We start from the raw sequence: 26,297 nt of genomic DNA on the forward strand, positions 1-26,297 counted from the left end.
TGGCACATGGTCGCAAAATTTATGCACATCTCAAAAACTATTTTCTGAGCGCAATCCCGAGTCGTATCGAAATAAAACGAAGATGCTGTGAGGTCGTCGCCCCATGCAACAACAAAACTGCATTGCACGCAAGTAAACTGGGCAAAAATAAATGAATTGGATGCAACGACCTTGGTCACTAGTGTTTTAACCGGCTCCATAATAGCTATTGCTCTTTAATTTCTTTCTATAAAGACTTACTTTCGATTCAAAACGTTTTTATGAAAAACTTGTGTCGCCCAAGTCTTTTCGGAGTTACGGGATAAAAGTATAGATATTCTGAAATTCTCGAGCATTTTGTTGTATCACCGTATTTTCCATGCGCCCATTGCAGCAACTTGACATTTCCATAATTTACAAATGATTAAAGATCTAAAAACTATCGTTACAGCAGTAAATTATTCAATTAGAGTTTTTTTTTATTTGAGGTCACTTTTAATTAAATTTCCAAAGCTGTAACAAAAGAGGGGCCAGTGATCCACGAGTGCAACGAACTTGCATTGTCGCCTGCACTCTAATTTGCTTGATCTAAATTGATGGTGTCAAATATATCAAGCTAAACTATATCGGCCCTGCAAACTAGCTGATCTACCACAAATATTAGGATTTAAAAAAAGTTTTTATCGTCAATCAGAAAGTTCATTTCATTTTTATAAAGTTAGATGCTCAATTTTGCCTCATGTCTTTCTGACTTAGTGTGTGGTTCACTGTTTTTAAAGCAGGATTATGTACAATAGACCAATCAGCTTCAATAGAACATCTTAAAATATATAAGATCAAAATGGAAATTCGAAATGGGACAAGGGATGAAGTAGATGAAGATAAATTTTCAATCAAATGTTGTTTGGGGGGGAAAATAATGTAGAGCGAGCGAGTTCATTGTACTAAATAGCAGAGTACTTCACAAGCAAGCTGGGAAGTAAACAATATAATTAGCCCATCGTGACCGGAACAGTGTAATTCTACGACAGTCCCAATTCAGACCTGAAAAATTCCATGTTAACAATAAACAATTCACCGTAAAATTGTAGTATGCTTCAATGAATCATCACTCACTAATATGTCGATTATAATCAATTGTGTGTGTGTGGGTTCCGCCCTAGATAGAACCACTTCATATCCTCCCGTGGATGTAATAAAAGGTAACTAAGTGACACACAGTCTAGGCAGCTGATAGACAACAATAGCATTCCCAAGGTAGGCAGCTGGTTGTAAAATCATCGTCGAATCTTCAAAATTTTAAGGTTTTCACAAACGAACGCAAGAGGGAACATGCAGAGATGAGAGATAGAATACAGAATTCGTTAAATTGTAAAATTATATCCCATAAAGTAGTAAGCATTTTTTTTTGTTATATCGTTCTATTTATATTTCAATAGTACACAAAAATCGACCTGAGTTACCAAATAGCGCGCTCGATGTGAAGGCTCCATGCTGGGTTGTTCTTAATTATTTTTTTTACATTTTGTATTGCTCTCATGTTTTCCTGCTAATTTCGTTGCTTCGGTTTGTTGAACTTCTGCTATAGAAGCGTTTTTATTATCCATTTTGAATATAATTGCATTAATCAAATCAAAATAAAACTTCAATGTTATTTCCTGTTAGATAGTTTTTTTTTTCTTAATATTCTCATTATTCCGTGCAATGCCCACTTCCGATGTTGTTTTAAAATTTTTGATGCTCAGCGTCGATGAATAAGCTTGATAAAATTGCGAATTAATCTTCGAAAGTAATTAAAAGTTTTAAGTCGTGTGCGAGACCAATGTGTGTGATTGCAATGAAAGAATATATAGTCAGGAAATGCTTCATGAAACCTCAGCTGGAGGCGTAAAGTGTAAAGCATCATTAGTAAAAGGAAAATTCACGCTTCGCTAATTGCTGGATAGCTGAGAAAAACACAGCTTGAATATACTCTATTTTATGTGAGTAGGGAGGTTTAAGTCTATGCTCAAACGCGTCAGTTCAGTATTCAGTACATAAGGGAGAGGGGTGTAAAGTACTTTTCACCCCTAGCTACAAGTTCCTTGATAACATAAATGATACATCCACCTCGCATCAAACTGTCAGCAACATTTCATACTTCAACAATTATCGATTACTGTAAACATAATCTAATATTTTGCAAAGAGCACAGTCTCCGATAGACAGGGGCGTGGGTTCAATTCCCGTTCGATTCAATCAAAAGTTTAATTTCAAAGCTTGCTTATTCTGTTTTGACGGTGGCGTTGATTGGTTGAGCGCACTCTTCTAAATCATCATTAAAAATAATCATTAAAATACAAAAATACAGATCATAAGATACATAATTTAAATCAGGTCCCTGAAACATCTATAATATTAAACCTAAATGAAGAAACAAAAATAAGTGTTCATTATTTTCGTTGCGTTTGACAGATGTGGAGCGCGTGAAATTTGGCACTGAGCCGCAAAAGTGCTTACGTCCCAAATATTTCTATTTTTTCGGCCGCCTTTCGACGGTTGTGTTTACGAATTAGTCTACAAATTACCACCGCGCAAGATTCTGATATAACAGATTTTTCAACAAACAGTATGACAATGATTTTTTGGTAATCTTTTCAGCGACGTAACATCATAGTTCAGTCGTTGTGATAATGTTACTCGTTTGGACATCGTAGTTATTCAGGGCTTTTGCAATAACAATTTCTGATTTGGTATTCAATCAATCTCAGCGATGCGTAGAAGTGGAAACTGATTTCTATGTGTTATTGTGGACCAATGTAGTAGAACATACACGGCGCCGAGCCGCCGCCAGTTGCGTCATAGTGAAATCAATGATGGCAAGCGCTGCGCCGCCGCCCCAGTTGTAAAGTTGACCTTGCTCAGACGCCTGTTCTGCTCGAATGCCGAACAACAACTGCCATAACCAGAAACCACAGCCTCTCCGGCCAGCCATATTTACAAAAAAGAAAGTCTGTTGTTTATGGTTGAATTTTGGAGCATTCTTCACCATTTCAAGTGAATTGTTATTATTTTAATGGTTCAAAATGTAGATCTTTCCAAGCTGGTGGTTCAAGAAATTATTGTACTAGGTGAATGAATGAATCTCGATTGCAAGTCATTCCGTTGTTTTGGCATTCAAAGTACAGGAGATACCTACGTAGAGAAGCATACAAAGTTTGATTTTACATTGGCATCGAAAAGGTTAGGAATTCACAAAGAATTGCTTTGTTTCGTTAATTTAGCGACCTAGGTTCCATACTGCAATTTATGTAAGCCTATTTATGAATTCGTTTCACGTATTCCTTGTACTTGTTCAGTATTATCATTGGATGAACTACCTAATGGTTCCTTTAGTATGAACACAGAATGCGGTGAAGACAAATCATTTAGTCTGTCATTAATGACTACTTTGACAATTTGTTTGTCACTTTGAGTTGTAAAACTCAACCGGAGAATCTAACTATAAAAACATTAGACTCTAGATTAAAATTCCTAGGTCAAAATCAAAATTTTGTGAAATATAACGAATCGTGGAATAACATTTTAACAGAAACTTTTCGTAAGTAGTTATCACGATCTGCAATATTCATATGGGGTTCGTAGATGGCGACCGTCTATCTTATACCTTTCGAAACTATAATTTGAATCAGCTTGATCTCTCTGATAACACTCGTACGACGCAATAAAAAGAAACTATATCCAAAACGGACGCGAAGCGACCTCGCGTCCGATCGTAAACACCCGAAAAAGTGTAGATCGAAAGCAATAAAGGCGTCTGTGACGGCGTGACCCGTCGCGGCCAGTCTGGACATCATAATAACAAAGCCACCACGTCGCGAAGCTCTTTTATGACTAGTCCATTTATGATATTGAGTTGTAAATAAACTTGGTCGGGTAACGCATGGCCGTGGGCGGTCAACGCATTAATATGTGCGTTCGGTCACGGGGTCGCCGACTCGCGGGTTTCAGAATAAGAACGCAACCGATGAGCGTTTGAATTTCAAAATGGCGACGGCTCTATAGTCTATCGCGGCACGTAGTGCGGATTTTATGCGTCTGCTATAATTTTGTGTAATTTATATTCGATACGCTGGCGGCTGCCAGATAGCATTTCTATTGAAGTGTATGTAAACGCGATCGCACCATGTCCGGGTGCTTATGAGGAATATTGATCGACGCCGAGGCAGGATGCGTTCGAATGCTGCATACATGCATCACTTATTACTCTGTTTTGAAATAATTATATTCAACTTCAAAGGGCCGAGTTGCTTTGCTATCGCCAGCTCGATATGGCTCGGGGCGCAGAATATGTTAATCATCATTATAAAATGTACTGGCGGCGAAGTTGAGTGTACTATACTTACGGCGGTTACAAATAGCTACAAAACTCTGCTATCTATTCATATTACTAGTCAGCAAAACCACCGGCGTATATCCTCCTATTGTTCCGTAAAACTGCCTTTATAAGGCGCCGATTTATTATAAAGGCGTCACGTCGCTCACATAAAGATACTAGACCTGATAATTATGTAAATTCCATAACCATCTGTGAGGTCTGTCACTTCACAGTACACTAATAAAAATGAACATCTGACCTCTGGTAGTTGATAAGAAATGAATAACAGAACATTTATGAACATTCTACAATCGACATGTACCTATGTAAAACGGTGTCAATTCCTACAATGCCAAGTATAGATTAGCTATCATAATGTACTGGACTGAGTTATTAGTTATGTTTTTACAATCAAAGAATTACACAAGAACAGAGAGATTTCTCAAAACAGACATACACAAATATGATATAATACGAATTAAAAGATTCTTTATCTTAATGTTTTCGTCTACAAGGACGCCATTTCAAAAACATAATCATTGCCATCATTATCGTAAGACTTGCCGAAAAATTCTTGATAAGTATAATTGCGTCTTCAGTACTGGCGCCTGTTATTTGGGCGTCCATTAGATAACTATATACATTAATGAACGTGGCCTAATTTTGTCGCAGATTATATATACATCTTACGCTTCCTATATTTATTGCGCATTTAATTTAAGTGTGTCTTTAATACATACGCGTTACTATTCTAGGATGGAACCTTGCACTAATTCAGAATTGCATTGTTTTTTTATATTTTGTAGAATTGTTCAAATAAATACGTATGTCTAGCGATGGGAAGTTGTCGAAATTTTCGAGAATGCACGAACGAACACGGTCAGGAAAATTCTTCAGATATTATCCGATTTTTCTAAGAAAATTTCTTTAGGAAAACTCTGGAAATCTCACATATAATTTCTCGGAAACAATGTGTTTGAGCAAATGTATCCCTCGAGATATTCTTGAAGAATTTAAACCAACTAATAGAGTAGTGAACTATGGTCTAACAAAGAACGAGAATTGTGAGAGAATCTGAAATAGTCATGATTTGGATGATTCAAGTTATTGATAACATCTGTTCATACAGTCACATTATATAAACACAATGTTTAGAGATTTGGTGCATCTAGAAAACTGACTGTGGTAAATATTTATCACAAACTTTGATAAGGGGCGACCTATTTTGAAGTACACAATGTTATATTCACGTCACCGCATTTACACCGATCTATAGAAATTCCTGCACATTTGTTGCAATTATTATGCATCTGCCCTCTCGTGGGAATTTAGGGGTAAACTATTTTGTATTATTCCCAGTTTTATTTGCATCCAAGTTGTTTTTTCATTTAAATCTTTTAAGTAGATTTTTGCGTAAAAGAGTTCCAAACATCCATCCATTCTCTACTTCTAAGTTTATATTAATAGTAGGATTCTGTGGTGCAGCTGCGTATCAGTACTGAACACTTGCGCTAAAAAAATTGCGCGAAAGACACATGCGCCAAGACATTTGCGCGCAAAGCAAAGACACGCAACGCAACGCGCAAGTTGTTTACGCGCAAGTTTCTAGCGCGCAAGTGCTTTCGCGCACCGTTCTTCCGCGCAAGTGGTTGCGCGTAAGTGTCTTTTGCGCATGTGTCTTGCGCGCAAAAGTACCAAACTCGTGCAGCTGCAATATATTAGTTGGAATTACCCTCTTGCACAAAATGTTGAATCATCTTTCTGGTAAACTGCTGTAAACTTTAAATTGTCTCATCTACAGATGTGTTCAATGCTTGAATGTCACTAAAGTTCGTTTGGCAGACATATGGGAACGATTTATAAAACAAAGTTGCGAAAATGTGTGAGTCCCTAGTTTGGCGATGTGAGTCTGTGTGAGTTCAATGTGAATCAATCAATGCGAGTTCTGATTGTGATGGCTCTTTTTATGTACGCCATCATGAGGTCAATAAATTAGATGGTCTTAAGTCATGGCAGAAAAATGTCACAACTTCAGTTAGACCTATTTATTTGATGAGTAGTAGTCGAAGAACCAAGTGGCTTTATGTCACTTTTCAATCGGCATGATGGCTGCGCACAAGCTTGCTAAGTGTGACAGCCAGCGGGTTCAATACCCCAATGCGCGTGCGCGGCCTTTGACCGTCATATCGGCCCAATAACACCCGATAAGGGGACAAAGAGATGCACCCTTCGTGCTAACATGTTCGCAATAACATCTACTGTAAATTTCTGCGTGATTATTTTATCATTTGAAGTTAATTATGAGCACATTCATAATTATTTGGGGCAAGCTGAGTCTCGTCCCACTTCAGCAGTTTCTAGATGTTAATATTGCAGTAAACTGTGTTTTTTTTTTTTAATCTTCGACTAAACCGCAACTCCTCTGAGTAGACCATAAAGTTGAATGTAATACAATGGTCTCTCTAGCGTCCTACACTCTTACATCGAAAACTTTATTTGGCCTTTTGATAGGAGGCAATGCTGCTTGTACTCGTATGAAGGATGACAAAGACAAACTACATGTTTTAATGATAATAACCTTTAATGACTGTACGGTACGACAGCAAAAAAATATTTTCGTGTCTGTAGCAGCACCGTCCTCACCGAGCTATATAGTTGTGTAACTCCTAGGAACCCTAACTTTGAAGCGGTGGTGGTGTAAAGAATGGTTAAGATGCCTGTGGATCGAAAGGTCTCAGGTTCGTATCCTACTCGTGCTATATGAGTTTTTATACCAATCTGACTCATATATAGTAAATAATAATAAGATGAAAAAAATCTGGTATCGAGCGGGAATTGAACCCGCGCCCCTGTCTATCCGGGACAGTACTTATTATTATTTTCAAAAATAAGTTAAAAAGCATGGGTGACATGTATAACAAATCCAAACGTATATAGTAGTTTTCATCCTCCTGACCTCTGTCTTGATCGCTATGTATGTTAAGTCCGCGCCGCAAAGACACTGGACGTGGTGTTACAGTGGCTGACAATTACAACGTGGCCGATCTGCTATTGATAGTTCCAGATGATGCGAAGGGACTTCTTTCGCGTAGTAAGAAAAAAAGGTACAAAACGGACTAAGGAATAAAAAAGAGATCTTTTGGTAAGAAGAAATCATGTGATACTTAATTCTAGTCGCTATGGATACAAACACAAAAACATATAACACCCAGAACCGCAGACAAATAGTTGTGATCACAAGAACAAATATTAGCCCGCGCTGGGAATCGAACCCAGGACCTCAAGATAAGTAAAACAAAATCTATGAGCACGAAAACTTTTTACATATAATTTTGATTATTGGAATGCAAATGTGCTAAACTGCGGTATGCCAATACCACAAAAAACTGAATAGGTATTGTACATTACAATAGAACAGCGAATGCAAAATTTTTCCGGTATTTCAAATAGGTACATGCATATTAAAACAAAAAGTATGTACGAAAATTAAAATTTCCATTTTGACATTTATCTGAGGTAACAATTCATAGCAACACAGCGCCATCTTTTGAAATATTTCTGAAATGTCAAATTAAATTTCTTGATATTACCTAAGACAAAAATTTGAGTTAATTATTTCATAGCACTTCCGTTAATTTTGTGTTAATTATTTCATAGTACTTCCGTTCCTGGGCTCCACCCTCGGGGACATTTTGGATTAAATTACTGCTCTCCCAATCTTGCATGTTTCCAGTGGCATTTACGCCTGTGAGCGTGACACCACGAAACCAAGGGTCAGCTCAAAAATAAAAACTTAAAATTTTGAACATTCGGCTGTGATATCATCGGTCGCCTGGTTGACGTCAACCCTCCTCGTGAATCCTAAATACTACATTATTAAGTATTAATCCAGGTATCTCGATTTGTTCTGATGCTTTTGCTTGTAAGAGTAACAATTTCTAGATTCGCCACAACTCTCTTGGCTCGGCTATCGGCTTTACTTATTTTTGATCCCGATACATCACGACGATTCTATTGTCATTCAGTTAGCTCGGGTAACTCTTCCTTTTTCTTTCTATACCGCTTCTTACCTTCCCTTCAATAATAATTTTAAAGCTTTGTGTCATTTGGCCAATATTCCCTTCTATTTTGAACACCTCTCAGCAGTATTCTATTTTCGCATACAATTGTACCCATCCAACCTTAAAAACCCTACTGAACCAAAACCCTGCAAAAATATGTGAGTGCTGTTTAAAAATTTAAGCTGTATAAGTCGGGGTCATTACCCCAGGTTCTCTCATTGCGATCTATTCTCGACTGAATCCCGTTTGACATTTGCAACCGTACAGAACCATTAGGACTTCGGAACACCAGGTTATTTCTGATTTTGCGCGCCGCTGCTTTCATCCTATTATATTATTTTATGTCTACATTCATTTATAAACATCAGGTGCCTAGTCGGGGTAACTTATTTTTTGTTCCTAAGTGGCCAGCACCAAATCGTTAAATCACAGACACATAAAGCTGGCTGGTTACTTAAATGTTTTTTTTTTTGGACCTGCCATTTGTGGTCACAAATAAATATTGAAAACATAAAGATGATGACCTGACCTGACCTTATTTGCCGACAGAGAGGGTCGCTCCTCTACCGGAAAATGTGGCAGACGTCGCGGCGAAATTACGTTCCATTGATGTGGTATGACTGTTTGCTAAAGAAACAAATTAATGGAAATAATAATTGGATAATACCGACACAGGGCAGCGCGGCTCCTGTTATAATGAATGAGTAATGGTTCATGATAAACATTGAACACATATTGTTGTTTGTTCAATTACAACCTTGTAAATGCCCATCAGGTGGTCATATTTTTATACTACTTACTACCAGTAGTATAAAAATATTTTTAATTACTATAAAAAATAAGGGGTATTTAAAAAAATATACCCTTCACCGCTTTCTGCTTCAATTTCACTTACTTACCACCCCTGTCTGTCATCTCTATTGACGGCAGAGGCGAAAACAACGCATATTCTTATATTGAACTTGGTTCCTGATTCACATTTATATTTTTGTTGAGATTTTAATTTTCTAAAATTTAACTTATATTTTCACATTACATTCATTTTGTCTTTTATATTTTCTAAAGCGTTTCATGGATCTTAAGCCTATTGTATTGTATCCAGTAACTAACTGTACACAGTTGAAACTTGGATATGCAGACGACCTCGATAAGGCACAACTAGACGGTACATGTAGGAGGCACAAGGCCGCTTTCGTGGTCTAACAAAGATACTTTTACCATCGCTATAGTTATAATATTATTGTATACGATATATTTTTTTTTTCAAAGTGAAAGCAATATGGTATGTATCCTGTTGTTTGTAAAATTGATTAATTTACATTTAACCACTAAGCCATTCCATCTAAAATAATGTCATTTAGGCATTTACTACCAATTAATTGAGATATTTTTTAACTCTTTGTACTCAGCAATACAAATCTCTGTGCAATTTATTTAACAAAATGTATGAAAGTTCATGAAGATATTTGATAAATCGAGTTTGATGATGTTGATGTTTGATCTCACGCCTGATTTATTCAAGTAATTTGCTATAACAATCCGGTAGCGTCGTGAGCGCACGGTAATTTCTCTAAATAAACAAAACATGACACTTGTATTCTATCTTAGATCTTATTAATAACAAAGCGAGAGGTAAGGCCAATCAATCATTGGCAACAGGTCGCCAGACTTTCTGGCAAGGGTCCAGGGAGATCTAACTGTTATTCCTGTGCCACAAACCATTCACCACCTTAACGCAAATGTGTATGGCAGAATTTCGAATGACGACATTCAAGAGCGTTGTCCGCTGCGCTCATTCCGTTTTTATTGTCTTTGATTTATTAATGATAAATTTGTTGATTGCGTGAAACTTGTGACTTGGCGGTCTCGCGACAATGCAATGCATTCAATAAAACGGCTTCATCATTTTTGTAGATTTATCATTACGCCTGTATAGTACAAAAATATGTCCAATATAATTTTTTTGTGATTGTGTCTGACTGACCCTGCTACGAAATCTCATTTTCTTATTAAGCAGTTTGACTTTATTTTTTAACCCTCGACGCAAAAAGAGGGGTGTTATAAGTTTAACGTGTCTGTCTCTGTGTCTCTGTCTGTGCATCGTAACTCCCAAACGGATGAACCGATTTTTGTTTAATTTTTTTTTGTGTCAGACAATTTTATCCCGAGTGTTCTTAGCCACATGTTTCATGAAAATCGGTTCAGCCGTTCAAAAGTTGTAGCTAAATGAATATTGAAAGTAGTTTTTTTTTAATTTGTCTAATAAATAAACCTGTTCAGGATCTTCTCTGCTGTGTAACAACTACTCTTGGATCAGCTCTGCTCCTACTACCACTGCAATTGTTTTCTAAACTGCATCCCGGGGCTCATATCAATTCACCCAAATCCGTCCAACATTTTTGCGTAACAGAGAGAAACATCAGTCTAGCTTTTCACGTTATAATATTAACTAGGATAAACGAGATCTGTGTAAAGGGCGCAACCTCAAACTCTCGAGATAATTATCTCCTCTGAGTCGCATGGAGTTTTATTTTTTCTTCTCTTATTTGTCTTGGCACAGAGAATCGTGAGTCATTCAGCCACCTGAATTATCCTCAGATTTAATGGGAGCGTTCCTATTTTACGATCGCGTTGATGGGCCTTGACTAATTATTTAGTGACGGACGCTTCCACAAAATCTGTTTTGTCTGTGACTATGTTCCATTCGCGCAGTTACTTGAAGAGAAAGTTCTAGATTTTTCGATTTTACTGACCCACAAAAAATAAAAAAAATACAAATTGTGCTTTTATGTACATATTTTGATTACGAAAATAATATTGTATTTTTTAAAATGGATCTGGTTAAATGAATAAACTGAATATTTTCAGTAGAAAGAATAATAAAAATATTGTTGACTAGCGCGCGTCGGGGCTTCGCTCCCGTGGGAATTCCGGGAAAAAAGTACCCTATGTGTTATTCCAGGTTATATTCTACCCGTGTGCCAAATTTCATAATACTCCGCCTAGTAGATTTTGCGTGAAAAAGTAACAAACATACACACATACTCATCTTCACAAACTTTCTCATTTACAATATTAGTGGATTAAAATATTATCATTAAGATATCTTTTATAGGCGAAAATGTAAAAAAAAATCGATAATAAATCTTGCATAGCACAGTGCACACAATTCGCTCTATTATTAGTTAAATTCATGATATCATTACCTTTAAAAAAACCACCACACGCGATGTCCCGCTCGATCAAAGTTCAAATTCAGTTCATTGTTAAAAAATAGGAATACACGCGCGAGAAATGAATCCAAATAAAGACCTATATAAACACTAAATCAACGATTTTGAATTCTAAAGAGCAAGCTATGCTAATGTCCAGGTCTTTGACTGAATAGGTACCACATTGTTATTCAAGTCTACACTTTTTTTTACCGATTTGGAAGTCTAGTAGAGCGACACGTAGGGGCTCGGGATACGCTAGAATACATTAATTGATTTGTAACTGGATAAATTGTATCGAAATGTAAAAAGAATCTTCGTATAGATTCGAAATTTGTTTTGCCTAAAATTCGTGATCGTAACCAGTTTTCCTCAGATATTCTCTCACTTCATACGAAATTAAATATACGAAATATGGCTACTAGTGGGGGCGTTTCGTTCACGTAGATATGTCATACATACTTATTTAAAAATAATAAATATTATACCAAACAAATACAACGTTTTAAGATAGCGCCATAGCGCGTTCGGAAATTTGAAATTTAAATTTTTAAATGCAATTCAGCACAGTGGAACTTTTAGCTTTATATGTGAGCAATAAGATACATTTTAGTTTGTATTTTTTAATCCAGGTTTTCAATGAGTGCGCGTGTGTGCTGTGATGACGTCAAATTCTGTAAGTATTCATGTATTTATTTGAAAACATTTCTTTTTTTATCTCTATTGAATTTTTAATATCGTATAAGTATCACATACATTAACTTTTTAGATATTTTTGTCTACGATATGCTATATATTCTACATTCATTACATAAATTCAAATTTTTTTTCCATATTGTTTTCAGTTTTATACATACGTATTTTGTCCTCCGTTTCGCCCGCGTGATTTTTCCCACGGCAACATTTACTTTTCTGGGACAAAAGTTCCTTCTCCATACTTCTGATAGCTGTATGCGTTCGTGAGAAAAAGAACCTCTAGACAACGATGTGACCATATGAGGGTTCACTTTTTACATTTTGAAGTACGGAACTCTAAAAATTCATACGCTTATTTAACATCCCATGACTTACTTGAACATCTAAGCATTGACGTAAGCAGCAATAAGGTAAGAATAGACTATTTCAGAGCCACTGTGGCTAAGTGAACAAAAGGCGGCCTTGGTCGTCTAGCCTATACCTAGACGTGCCTAGATACCGCGTTGCGTCGTTGCGTTAACGTTTGCATAAGCAGTCTTAATAAGAAACCTCATATACAATACGTAATTTTATCTGCATTGATAATGATTGCTATGTATCCTATACTGATTCACCCCGTTCTTGTTTCGCCTTGAAAATTCAAATTGAAGAATTTAAATCAATGTAATTTTTCAAGATTTTTCAGTATAATAATAATAATGTCATGTTTCATTCACTTGACGGACGCGAAATAAACTCACTATCTAATCTCTCACTCAATATCTAATATCACTATTATTTTAAGTGAAAAAGTAAATATAGTACCTGAATATCGTAAATATGCTTTGTTTTGTCATTTTATATAATATCTACTTAACAATTTTTCAGCAATTAACATAACTTGCTCTGTTACGTGTTTTGAATTTTCTATTCAGTATTTTTGTACCTATTGTATGTACCAATGACTTTATTGTAGCTACATTCCACTAGATTAGACCTTCATAACTGAATAGAAGTCACATCTGTCGCTGTGAATCACTGAATGTCATAATGTTATGATAGTTTCATCACACGCGTTGCGTAACGACACGTGTCGAAATTACTGATACCAAGGTGCACGCGCTAGTCTAGACGGGATACCGAAATCAATAATACCGATAGCGTCCTTAAATTTGCAGTTTCAAACGTGCTTTACATATGAGATGGTCTTGATGTGCGACTCGTATCGCAATTCGGTAAAATATTAGCTAAATCATCGCACGAATTCAAATCATTGGGGAAAATTTATCTACAGTTTGATCCGTTAATTGACTTCTAGTAAATTTGGGGAGATCATTCGCTCTATTCGGGTTGGTGTCTAGGGTTATTTCTTAATTTACCAATTTTAAAATCAGCAACAACTCATTCACATGCCTTTCTCATCAGATCATTCACGCGAAAGCAAAACAATTAAATAATATCCCAAGTCAACAGATCAAAGTGCCAAACTGACCTTCATACGTGTTTATGCCTAAATATTTGGCATGGTGAAAGTTTCATTTCGGCAATGAATCAGCTTCAGAAAGATAGCCCCTAAAAGTCATGCCTGGAATCTTAGCCAACGTAATGGAATCTCGGAATGTTGGCACCCTTGCCAAGATGCTTTAAGCGCTGAAAAGGTCCCCATTTTGTGATAAAAAAAGCGCAATGATAGGAAGAGTAATCTCAATGGGAAATTGAATCGTACACACCAAATAAAAGTTTGTAAACAACAACTAAAAGGAAATTAATTGAAGATATATATTAAAAGCAATCAAGAGATTATTTTAACGCATTAGATATATTTTACTAATGCAATGTAGTTATATACTAGCTGCCCGTCTCGGTTTCGTTCAGGTACAACCATAATAAAAAGCAGCCTATGTTACTCCTGAAAGATTCGTTTGTCTCTGAGCCAAATTTCATCAAAATCGGTCCATAGTTTTTTAGTTTATTCATTACAAACAAAAATACAAATCTTTTTTCTTATTATGCATAAAGAATATATAACGTATAATAATAGATTACGATTATCAAGTAAGTCATGAATACAATAAAATACTATTAGCGAGTAGCATAACAACATCAAGAATTTTTTCTTATTCATAAGCTATTTTTTCTAAAAAAAAAACATGATTATTAGGTATTTCCTAGCTTTATTGTCACGTTATTCCCGCCAAATATTTTAAATTTCGCAGTAATTCTGTATTCCCAGAAAAGAAAGTCACGTCAGAAAAATTTTAAATACGCGGGTAAAGAACTGTCCACTCGTGTCCGATTGGAAGCCAAATTTCAGGAATGCCAGGGAATAATTCCTGTATGATGAGCGTACAGCTATTTCTAAACAAAGTCGTCGCATCGTTCAAATACAACTCTCAACAATTTTAATTGCACGGATATATCAAAAACTAACATGAGTTTACATTTCTGAGTGGAAAAAAATCTTTTCATCTGTATCTGTAGAGGGGAATTTTGGCACAGCATTACATCAAATAAATAACATCAAGTGCATGGTAATTCACATAGGTGATGATTTTTGAAACAAATACATTCATAAGTAAGAGCTAGTCATATTGGTGTTTCTTTTTTTTAAATAGACTAAGTAATATTAGGTAGGTGTCAACAATTTTGACTCAAAATTGTCTAGACTTTCATGAAACAACTGAACATTATGGCTAGGTAATTGTTTTTCCCAATTTAATGTTAATATCAGTGAACGGGTTAAAGTCGTTAAGTCCACCTTTTGTACATTTTTTTTTTGTAATTTTGTGCAACAAAGTGTTTAAATAAAACGCCTTCTTCATTTCAATCTTTTAGTTCTACTCCACTCAAGTGGACACCTGACTTCAAATTTCGACCGCTGACATCCTCTGATTCAGCTTGTGCTGCTTGATATTCCCATTGGCTGGCCACCAACTGCGGATTTATGACCCATCACGGCCGGAAGTGGAAAGGAAAATATTTTGTAACTGGCCAAGATAAAATATGAGATTCTTTGACTTGCCGTTGATGATTAGTGACATTTGGACAGGAAACCACATATTTTAGATGGTACGCAATTCCAAAAGAATTTCAAGGGAAAAAAGAGCTAATTTGTTAATTTTAACCTCGAGTATTTTAAATAAGAATATGGATGAAGTTAACGAGTTATACAATAGCTAAATATTTTACATATACATTTTAACTATTTAAAGAACCTAGCTGTGGGGCGATTTTTAAAGGGAGGTTTTAAATATTTATTAAAATATTTAAAATTATGTAGGCACTGAAAAATAGTATGTCAGTATGACAAACAACATAACGAAGTATTCCTGAAAGGAATACGAACCCACCTTTCACATAAATGCATTTTCAGAATGGCACTTCGCGCTAACGTTCATTACCGTCAGAACAAAAGCAGTTTTTATTTTATTTGATTTATTCCAGTCTGATACTACTAAGTTTTGATCCCAGTGGGATCACGATTATTTTATTTATTTTTTTATTCCCGTCGGATACCACTTGCATAATATACCAGTGGGATCAACTTTTTTTAATTTATTATATATTCCATTCTGATCCTACTAGTGGTTTAAACATATTTTTAGTACAGCCAGTAACATAATTTCTACTATCATAATGATACTAATTTAAAAAAAGTAATAATAGCCATACATGCAGCTTTTTTACCTGCGAACGTAGTAGGCGCGCTTGTCCATCCAATCAGAGACAAGTATAACTAATATTTCCAGGAATTGTTTCATACTTAGAGCTAGTTGACCTTGAGAAAGGGGTTATCTTTATTCTAATTGCCAGTCGTCATTTTGCTTTCCAATGTGAAATTATGTGCATCTCATTGTACGTGACGTGTTGAAGTGAATTACTAGACAGTAAGTACGCATCTTGTAATATTAAACGATTGCTATAGATTTATTAAATTCTATTTTCATTTACAAAGTTTTATTGTTATAGAACAGTTAAGGCATGGCAGAGAATAGTTATATTTCGTTTATAGAAAAGATTAACGTTTATTTCAACACATCAATTTTATTATCATCATTATCCTAGAACTTTATGTTTTTAATTGATGTATAATAATGAAAATGTTATTCGTTTTAGGAAATGTCAGAAGGTAATAGCAAGCCCTCTACCTCTAATAACTCTGGTGGTGAGTTCACAATTATACAGAGGAACGGTGGTGCAGTTTTGTTGCGGGCTGGTTACCAATATACTAAGAAAATAACATTCAAAAGTGGATGTATTACGTGGAGATGCGTGAATTGGCGCAAAAAGTGCCCGGCATATATAAATATAAAGGTATGAGCTACTTTATATCCACATAAAATAACGAACTGACTTGCTTTAATTTTTTGGCTCATTCATTGATTCATTTTGACGACCTGAGTAGCGTAGTGGTCACCATGGCGGGTTTGCTATGCACGGGTCCCGGGTTCGATCCCCGGCCGGGCAGAAAATGAAATGATGAATTTTACTATCTGTGATGGGTCTGGGTGTTACTATGTATAATGTGTATATGTCGCAGTCATCTGGTTGAATCTGCTTTTTGATTAAATGACTAGCTCCTTTATTGAATGACGATATTCAATTGAATCACTAGGCTAAACGTTGATAGAACAAGCGTCACTCAACGTCCAACTAGTTAGCTGATTGTAACATAGCTCTTTGAACAGGGCGGACGTAAAATCAGTCAGGTGATTCAAATTTAGTTCATTTTTTTCCCACTGCAGCGCTAGTAGTCACCAAAACAAATGTGGCGTCAAACAGCTTGCACAGAAAGCACTGTATTGAAATTCTTTTCGATTAAATTAGCGTTAAAGTGCCTTATTTGTGATATCATAAATAAGGTGTGCCATATTATCCTGCAACATATCATGTCCTCATTTTTGTTATGTAAAGTAAGGTTACCTTTTTAATTTTACGAAATTAGCGAACTTATGTTCACCCTAATCAAATATTACAAAGTCGTACAGATTCTATTTAACGAGATATTTTATAATTAACTTATTTTTATTTAAAGTAAGGTTAACTTTTAAGTTGCGAACTCATGGTCATCCTAACCAAACATTACAAAATGGGCTATATCCCATTCAACGACTTCGCTAAATGACGTTCAGTCAAGACGTTAAACGTTACACGACTTGACGAATTGTCCTTTAGTCATTCAATTGAATATCGTCATTCAATATAGGAGCTAGTCATTCAATCAAATAGTAGATTCAACCAGATGACTGCGACATATATACAACAAAAAAAACTATTATAAATAGTAGGAATATCCGTTAATCTAGCACGCATAACATAAGCATTTAGTTGCTTAGCTTGGGGCTAGATGGCGCTGTGTGGATTAGTCTAACAGTATTATTATTATTCATTAAAGTGTGTAATCTAACTTGAAGTTTTTTTTTTCATCAGGAAAACAACATTATAAAAGAAAAAAGTCACCAATGTAAGCCGGACGAAATAAAAAATGTAGTAGATCAAAAATTACATGAATGCCGAGAAAAGGTTCTATCTTCGAATTTTTCACCAATACCCAATATTTACAACAACTTTATGTCAGAATTCGAAAATGCAGGCTTGGATCTCTTAAAAAAGCTTCCGTCATTCGGAAACATTAAATCTTCTTTATATAATGCCAGAAATAAGAAAGCCGGAGTGACAAAAATACAATGCAATTTGCCTGAAGAAGTTATAGTTCCTTTGCAGTTCAAGGAATTTGTTCTTGCCGACTACTATAATGAATCTTCCGAAACTCGAATTATAGTTTTTGCTGATAGCGAAGTCCTGGAACAAATTAAACATATCAAGATTTATTTTAGTGACGGAACTTTTGAGTGCTGCCCAAAACCATTTGTACAACTTTATTCTATACACGGCGATCTCGGAAGCAATGAAGAGCACACAAGAATAGTGCCTTTAATGTACGTGTTGCTGAATAGAAAAACTGAAGAAATTTACACAACACTTTTTCAAGTATTAAAGGAACATATTCCAGATTGGGAACCGTTGATATATGTGACAGATTATGAACAAGCGGCTATGAATGCCATATCAAAAGTTTTCCCTTCAGTCGAAGTAAAAGGATGTTACTTTCATTTTTCACACAACGTGTGGAAGAAGGCTAAAGCGCTAAATTTAACTAAAGAAAAGAGACTCCGAAAACATGTAGCGCTCTCAGCTCTCCTGCCGCTGCTACCTCGAGAATTCATCTCAGACGGGTGGTGCTATTTAATGGAAGACAGTCCTGAATCTAATGAAATTCAACAATTCAACGATTATATGGTGACACAATGGCTGGAAGACGAAAATTTTGTCAACATTTGGTGTGTTCATAATCAACGTCACCGCACAACCAATGCTGTAGAATCTTGGCATAAAAAACTAAACAGTACTCTGCCAAAGAAACCCAATTTATTTCAACTCTTAAAAGTTTTAAAAGATGATGCCAGTCTTCAAAAGGTTAACATTAAAAAGCATAATTTTGAGCTGCCGAACCCGAAGCGAAGACTAACCAAAGTGATTGCTAACGACAACTGGTTTAAACACGTAACTAATGAACTTTTGTCAGGTAAAATCACAGTTGGTCACTGCCTGGAAAAGTTAAGATTATGATTTCTTTTTATTTTATTTCCTTATTTTGTAAATTTTTATATACAGATTATATGAATGACTTATCTATATTTTTAGTTAAGATAACAAGTTGATTTGAAGCTAGTCGTTGTAATTAATATTTGATAGTTTTAATTTAAATGTAAAGTGTTTTCTGTGATGATTTATTTTTCTATGATATCTGTGATAATTGTTGTAAATAAATGAATGTTGATTTTTAACGAATGACTTTTTTCCTGACTGTACATACCCCTTTTTTAACTTTGCAAGAATGTAGTAGGATCCGTTGGGACGTACAAACTGCAAGTGGGATCAGACGAGAAATTGTTAATAATACTCACGGTAGGAGGATCACAAATAGTGGTATCCGACTGGAAATTACCTTTTATTTGATATCTGACTTCCGATTGATCGGCCACCCGCGTTCCTATTGCACAAAATAACGAAAGATATGTTGTATATGTATGATCTATTTTTATTATTTACTACTTTTTCCAATTTTAAGGATTCATGTAGTGACAATTTACAAAGAATTTTGCATAGTATAAAAATTTAAAAATAATAATAATAATATACATACGTTTATGTAGCCTAACTCATAATTTAAATTAGTTAATATTGAAATAAGAATTAAATAATTTGCCTTACATACCATTTGTATATAGAGCGAACTTTTTTTTATAGAGTGGCCTTTTTGTTCACATTTTATTTTGTCCATGTGCCAGTTACAATGAACTATAAATGCTACCGTTCAAAACAAGTCAATTAACAAAAGGTGTCAGATCACAAAATTGACACGTTTTTGGCTCGAATTCGTAAACAATTCGACTCGATAAATACCATAAGCGAAGGGATATATGAGAGATGATTGTCTTTTTTTAAAAATTTTCCTTTTTAGACTTTAGTCGTCTATCTATTGGTCCATAAGTAAAATTCAACCAAAAAGAATAGAAAATATTTATTTGCGATAAAATCCGAATATCTGTCTTGATATAAAGTCTTTAAATCGAAACAGGATTCACAGCGAATCATAAAAAAAAACATTTCTTTCTAGACATTTTAATTCTTCTGATAACGATAGAATTATTATTATTATATCTTAATCAATGTGGGTAAAGATCACAAAAATAAATTAAGGAAGTACTTTTAAGTAAATGCGACTATGATAATAAATTTTAGATTTTAGAGATATTTTGTTGAAAAACAGACAAACAGGTTGTGAACCTAAATAAGGTTTAGATAATAATTAAGAAATAACATTTTCACAATAATTTCTATTTGCTCATCCACCTGTGTTGGATCATATAAGTTTTCCAAGAAGCGCCCTGTTTCCTTCCAGTAACAACTAACTGGAACGAAGCCCCTTGGCTGCGAGGGCTGTCGACGAGAGATAATTCCCATACAAACATAAATTTTTAAGATTTTTATATACTAAGAAATAATTGTCCAACATGATTGAGGAAATAATCATTTGTTATTGTTAATGGCGATAAAACCTCTCAATTAATTAATTGGTTACAATATAAGGCCTAGTATAATTCATGCTAATATTATAAATGCGCAAGTCTATCTGTATATTTGGCTTTCACGACTAAACCGCTGGACATATTTTGATGAAATTTAATATGCACGTAGTTAAAGATCTCCGTTCAAACATAGGATACTTTTTTTCCAAAAATCAACCCCCAAATGACTATAAAGGGGTTCAAAGTTTGTATGAAAATCGTTTGTTCCGCTTTCGCAGATAAATTCACGGGGGCGGGCAAGAGCTAGTAAGGTCTTAGTAACAGAAGTATAATTTTAATTATAACATTTTATTATAAATAAAAATAATGGTGCGTAGTATTGAAATAGCCAGAAAAATGTATGCCAACATAATTATGAAAGATGTCCTTGTATTTTAACTTACAAATAACGTCCTGTATAGCATTTTACCAGATTTCGACTTCTAAACTTAATAAAAAGCAATTTTTACTGAGTTGATACTTTTCGGGGCGAAACAGGAACGAGGTGAAACAGGGAAAAGAAGAATTGAACAAATAATTGTTCTGCTTTAACTTTTTTCGTTCGGTAGGTAGGTATTATATATAATAATTATCTCCATGCTGGGGAAAGATACCACCTCATGGATCCCAATAAACGAGCGGCGACCGGTCAAGTTAAGAGCAAGACGGCGAGACACTTTGACAGGTTCCGCAAAACCTGGACAACTACAACACCACAGGACCGGACTAAATGGAAAGAACGGAAGGAGGCCATTGCCCAGCGATGGGACACACCTGATAGCTCTAAAAATAAATGTTAAATTGATATTTGATATAATGGCAACCCTATATCAACAGAGTTTATAACAATTCATTTGTTAGTACGGCTGAATGTCCCTCCTGGGATAAATTTTCTTGCTGTAGGTAATAGACGACGAGAGAATATTTCACCACTTCCAGCAAAAAGTAAATTACACTTGAACATTAAAACTTCATAGAAAGTTATGATGTCTAAAGAGTAAGATTCTCTTCTGTAGAAATTTCGCGGGTTAAAATACCAGATTAGAGAGTTAGCTAGCATATACATACACATAATATATTAGTCCATAGAAAAGTTAAAATCTATTTTGTGCTAACGCCCTTTGCAATTATACATTGACAATACGTTTTAACCTTTTTATGAATAATCTTGTCGAGTCGGAATGGCTACATCTATTATTATTATAAAGAGGTTGGAGTTTGTATGTTTGAGGCAAAACTTCCCCAACCGAATTCAAAAATTCTTTCATTATTACAAAGGTACATTATTCAAGATTGTTATAAGCTATATTTTATCTCAAAATTCCCACGGGAACGAAGCCCCGGGCAACACCTAGTATATTGTACAATTTTCTACCAATATAATGGCTCCCTACGGTTCTATCGTTGGACTCGTATTTATTAAATTGTACCTACACAGTAATCAATCTAATTATCCTATTTTATAAATAAGCAAAGTACTTATGTTCATTTTATAAATGTTTAATAAAAAAAAATCTTTATTAAAAAAATGTGCGAAACTAATGAAACGCTACACGCCGCGTTCAAACAGTTGGGAAATTCACCCTTAGGTCCTCGTGAGATCCTCCATCGTGCAAAACGTGAGGCAGTTGGTACACGATAGTTGGTGAACCATAGACATTATTATGAACACAGATTATACTATAAAAGCCTCTATTATAGTATAATCTGTATTCTGAGTGCCTAAATCTAATTTCGTCAATATTTTAAATTATAACTCAAAATTTTTCGTTATTGTGTAACACTGTCCAGACGTACTGGCACGTCGCTTTAATTATAATTATGATAAGATAATACATATTTTTACGTCTTTAATCACCTTACAGGGTAGACAGAGCCACAGGTTATATGGAGGTGACATTTAACGATCGTATAATTTTACGAGATTCTATTTATATAAGGCTAATTGTCATTAAAATAAATCAAGTGTGGAGGAGTAAAATTAGAATAAGAAAACAACTTTTCGATTGGTTAATTGCGATTTACAGCAAGAATTTCCGAAAACGTTTAAAATTTCTTTTCAACTAAATGCGCAAAAACGAGTTTCGAAATGTCACAATGAAAAAATGTTTAACCTTCAGTCTGTTGGGGACACAAAAGCACGACAAGTACACACTGTAATAGCAAATTTTGCAAATCTATATACATAGCTACATATTACGGCGTTTGTGGCGTGGGGTTCCGCCCTAGAATAGGACCACTCCGTATCTTCCCGTGGATGCCATTAATGTTTTGATTGACTGGCTCAAAGAACATAGGAAGCTTCTGCACTTCTTCAAAAGCAAATAAATATTAATTCATTTATTCATATATGTTCTCACAAAGAAATATATCCTAGAAATATATAAATCCTATCATAGATGATCAAACCTCGACTCAACAAATCTATTTAATAGGTATGTATGTTTTATGTCTGACAAAGAGCTCGTTTCTGTGTTACAAATATACAAACTAAATGGACATCAATTTTTTTTAAAGCAATTTACGCAAACAGTCTACCTACAGAAAATATTGCAAATATCAGGGGAGCTACCATGTCATTGCGTCCACACATTCTCACTTTTATTTACAAGAGAGACAGCGTGTGCACGTTAGTAACATGCTACGTGTTGTATGTTCCGTGATAGGCCTTCACGTACCTAATATATGTATAGAATATATGTACTAGGTCAACACATAATTTGGTTGATAAAATTGGCAAAAACAATGTGTTATCAGATTCTTGTACACGTAATGTATTTTTTTTATTTCGCGACGATAACATGACAGATAAACTTGAAGAGCCTCTTTAGCCATAATAATTGTTATTATTATATTGATGGCTGTTTTTAAATCATAAAAATAGTAATCATTATTATTATGCACGAGTTGATAGCGGTTCAGCGCGTGAAAGTAATGTGCCGCAGATACAATATAGCCGCTTGGCGACTGGGACCGCATGAACTTGGTCCGCGGTCCCTGTCGCACAAGCACCTCCTACTGAATGAATTCACTGGGACCACTGCTGTTGGAGTGGTTCGAGTTTATTAATACATTTTTTGGAAATAAGTAACTAATAGATTTTACTTTGTTTTCTGTAACTACTTTATCATCATATAGTGTTATTGCTAACACTACTGGTGCTAGATTTTATTGAAGTCGCCTAAAGGCATCTGACATGACTTTTACAACTACTGACCTCCATCTAGTGGCAGGTAAGCACACACACAAGGGAACTAAACTGTCAACCAATGTGAGGTTTCCTCACGATGTTTTCCTTCACCGGAAGCAAATGGTGATCTATGAAAACTACTATTTGCTATACAAACTCATATGGCACGAGTAGGACGAACGTTTACGAACCTGAGACCTTTCGATCCACAGGCCATAACCATTACACCAACACCGATTCGCGACTGTATATACAATGACATTACATAAAGTACCTAGTACTTTATGTAATGTCGTTATCAAACTGAAATCCAAATCATTTGGTTGGCAACACACCCACGGCAACAAATAAATAGGTAGATTAGTAAATCTTTGCTTATTGATAACATTATCACGTCTTTGTTATGACAAAACTTTTGCCTTCACTATGTCTGGTAGGTTAAGCAAATAATTTGAGCATGAAATGCATGCGTGCGATTTTTGGACAAATTATGAAAAAAATTGGCAAAATCATGTGTTTTTGACCGATCGAAACCACAGATTTGAATTTGAAAACAGATTTTGAAACATGTAGGTAGGTACAATTTGGTCACCGCTGGGAATCGAAACCAGGACCACCTCCACCACTGGCGTCACCACACCACTGTGGTTGTCAATATTATCTTCATACCTAGGTAGGTACATTGCGCCAATTTCGACTATAACTGGATGACACGTGTATGAGTAACATAACACTGTTATTTTATTATTAACAGGTCTTGTTGCAAAACAAACGACCTGTTTGCAAACAAAAGGGTCATGTTCTACACTTCGTCAACCTGATCCAATAGGATTCTCGTAAGAGCAGAGCGGATATTTTTGTTTATCACAAATCGCGAGTAGCTGTACTTACTATGTGATACATATTATTTTACTGCGTTGTTTACGTGTCTTTATATGGAAAAACATTGTTATGGAGGCACAGTATAATAAATAGTACTAATTAGGTAGGTAAAATTTTTCTTTTTCGTTTAACTATGAATAAAGACATAGAGACGGCTGCTCAAATAGGTAAGCGACTGGACCTGATAGAGATAGGTATAATATTGTTTATCAGAGTGAACCCAATAAGATTATTATAAACAAAGTCCTACCTGTTTTCTTTTCAAACTGAGTTGGTGTTTAGGAGCCGGCGCGACGGCGGACGCGGCCGCCGCCTCCTTCGCGACCAGGTCGTCCAGCAGCGCCGCACATTTATCTTTCTCCTTCTCTTCGTCCGCCACCAGCAGGAAGCGCCGCCAGCGCGACGAGTCGAAGCCCCAGTGGCACGTGCGGTGCTCCGCCTCGTGCGAGTGGCACACGAACCGGCGCGGCGTGTACAACGACCGGCACTCCAAACACTGCACTAGGTTCAAGTCGGGCGCGCACACCCCTCGTCCGCCACCGAAACACTCGTGGTACACCCGGAACCCGGGCAGCTTGTGCGGACTGGAGGCCGCCGGCGCGTGCAGCAGCGCTGCGCATAGCCGCTCCGCGTCCGTCTGCGTGATCAGCCCACACGACGGCGCCGAGCGCGGCAGCACGCCCGTCGACTTCAACTCGTGTAGCTGCTCGGGCGTGCACCGCGAACAGTATATCTGAAGTTCATCGCACACGCGGTTGATCTGCTCCAATGTGAAGTTGGTCAGCACCGAGGTCAAGATCTGCGGCAGACACAGCCGCCGCTCGCCGCCCACGCTGAAGCAGGAGATGGGCTCTCCCTCCAGCAAGGTCTCGCCGCGCTCACCCAGCACGGGGTCGGCGGCCAGCAGGATGGGCGGCGGCGCGCGCGGCGGCGGCGGCGGCGGCGCGTCGCCACACTCGCGCTCCGCGCGCCCGCAGCCGGGCCCTTGCAGGCTGCGTGGCGCGCTGGCCTGGTACGTCTTCAGCACGGAGGTGATGTGCGGCGTCACTACATCCATATTCGGTCACCCCCACCGTTGCTGGACCTCGAGAGGCGCATGTCACGACCGACCTACGCGCCGGCGAGCGCGACGCTCTGCGACCGCGATCGAAACATGTCTGACGAGCGCTGAGCCGTCGCGACGGCCGGGCCGAGCGAACGCCGCCGGCTTGCGGCGTCTCCGCCCCGTCGCCACTCGCACACCCGTGCAAAAATATGAAAATTATGCTGACATATCAAGGATCCGGGCGTATTTTTTCACAGATTCTGTCGAAACACATAATATAGAGACGCATTCCATTGATTGAATAAATATTTCGAGCACAAATCGACAGAGACATGTGAAAGAAACGATACGCAATAAGGGCGAGAGTCTGAGACTGGGGCGTAGATTCCGGCGACTGGCCGCAGTCAAAGCAGCAGACGGATGGCTCGGCTACTGTAGAGTCTAGCCGGCGCCCCGCGCCCCTCACCCGTCGCCGTGTCACGTGACCGACCTTCCCGTCAAAATATCCAGAATGGCGGCGCGAGCCGAGGCCCGCCCGTCTCAAAGATAAAGCCGCGTATAGAGTGGTAGAGAGGTATTTACAGTCAAAACATTCAGAAATTCGTCAAATTTTATATACAATATAAAAATAATAAACTACCTACAGGAAACGACCACTTCTGAGAAGAGATCCCAAAGAAACTTATTTAAATTGGTCCCAGAAGGGCTTAGGTACCGTTCTTGTTTTTTATATATTATTTTAAGACAAACACATAAACTGTATA

At 36.6% G+C, this 26,297-nt stretch overlaps 2 protein-coding genes across 2 annotated transcripts in view; one reads left to right on the forward strand and one right to left on the reverse strand.

Moving 5' to 3' along the window:
- Snoo (Sno oncogene) overlaps positions 1-26,259 on the reverse strand; it is a 52,125-nt gene extending 25,866 nt beyond the window's left edge. The window contains exon 1 of the mRNA XM_053754781.1: positions 24,739-26,259. Within this exon, the coding sequence (XP_053610756.1) occupies positions 24,739-25,545 (807 nt within the window). The 5' untranslated portion in view covers positions 25,546-26,259. The remainder of the gene's footprint in view (positions 1-24,738) is intronic.
- LOC128675392 (uncharacterized) lies at positions 15,715-19,291 on the forward strand. The gene is made up of 2 exons (XM_053754780.2): positions 15,715-16,598; positions 17,715-19,291. Exons 1-2 carry the CDS (start codon positions 16,404-16,406, stop codon positions 18,912-18,914), a joined length of 1,395 nt encoding a protein of 464 aa, XP_053610755.1. The 5' UTR covers positions 15,715-16,403; the 3' UTR covers positions 18,915-19,291.
- Positions 26,260-26,297: the final 38 nt, after the last annotated feature.

The sequence above is a fragment of the Plodia interpunctella genome, chromosome 14 (genome assembly GCF_027563975.2).
Source record: "Plodia interpunctella isolate USDA-ARS_2022_Savannah chromosome 14, ilPloInte3.2, whole genome shotgun sequence".
Taxonomy (NCBI): Eukaryota; Metazoa; Arthropoda; class Insecta; order Lepidoptera; family Pyralidae; genus Plodia; species Plodia interpunctella.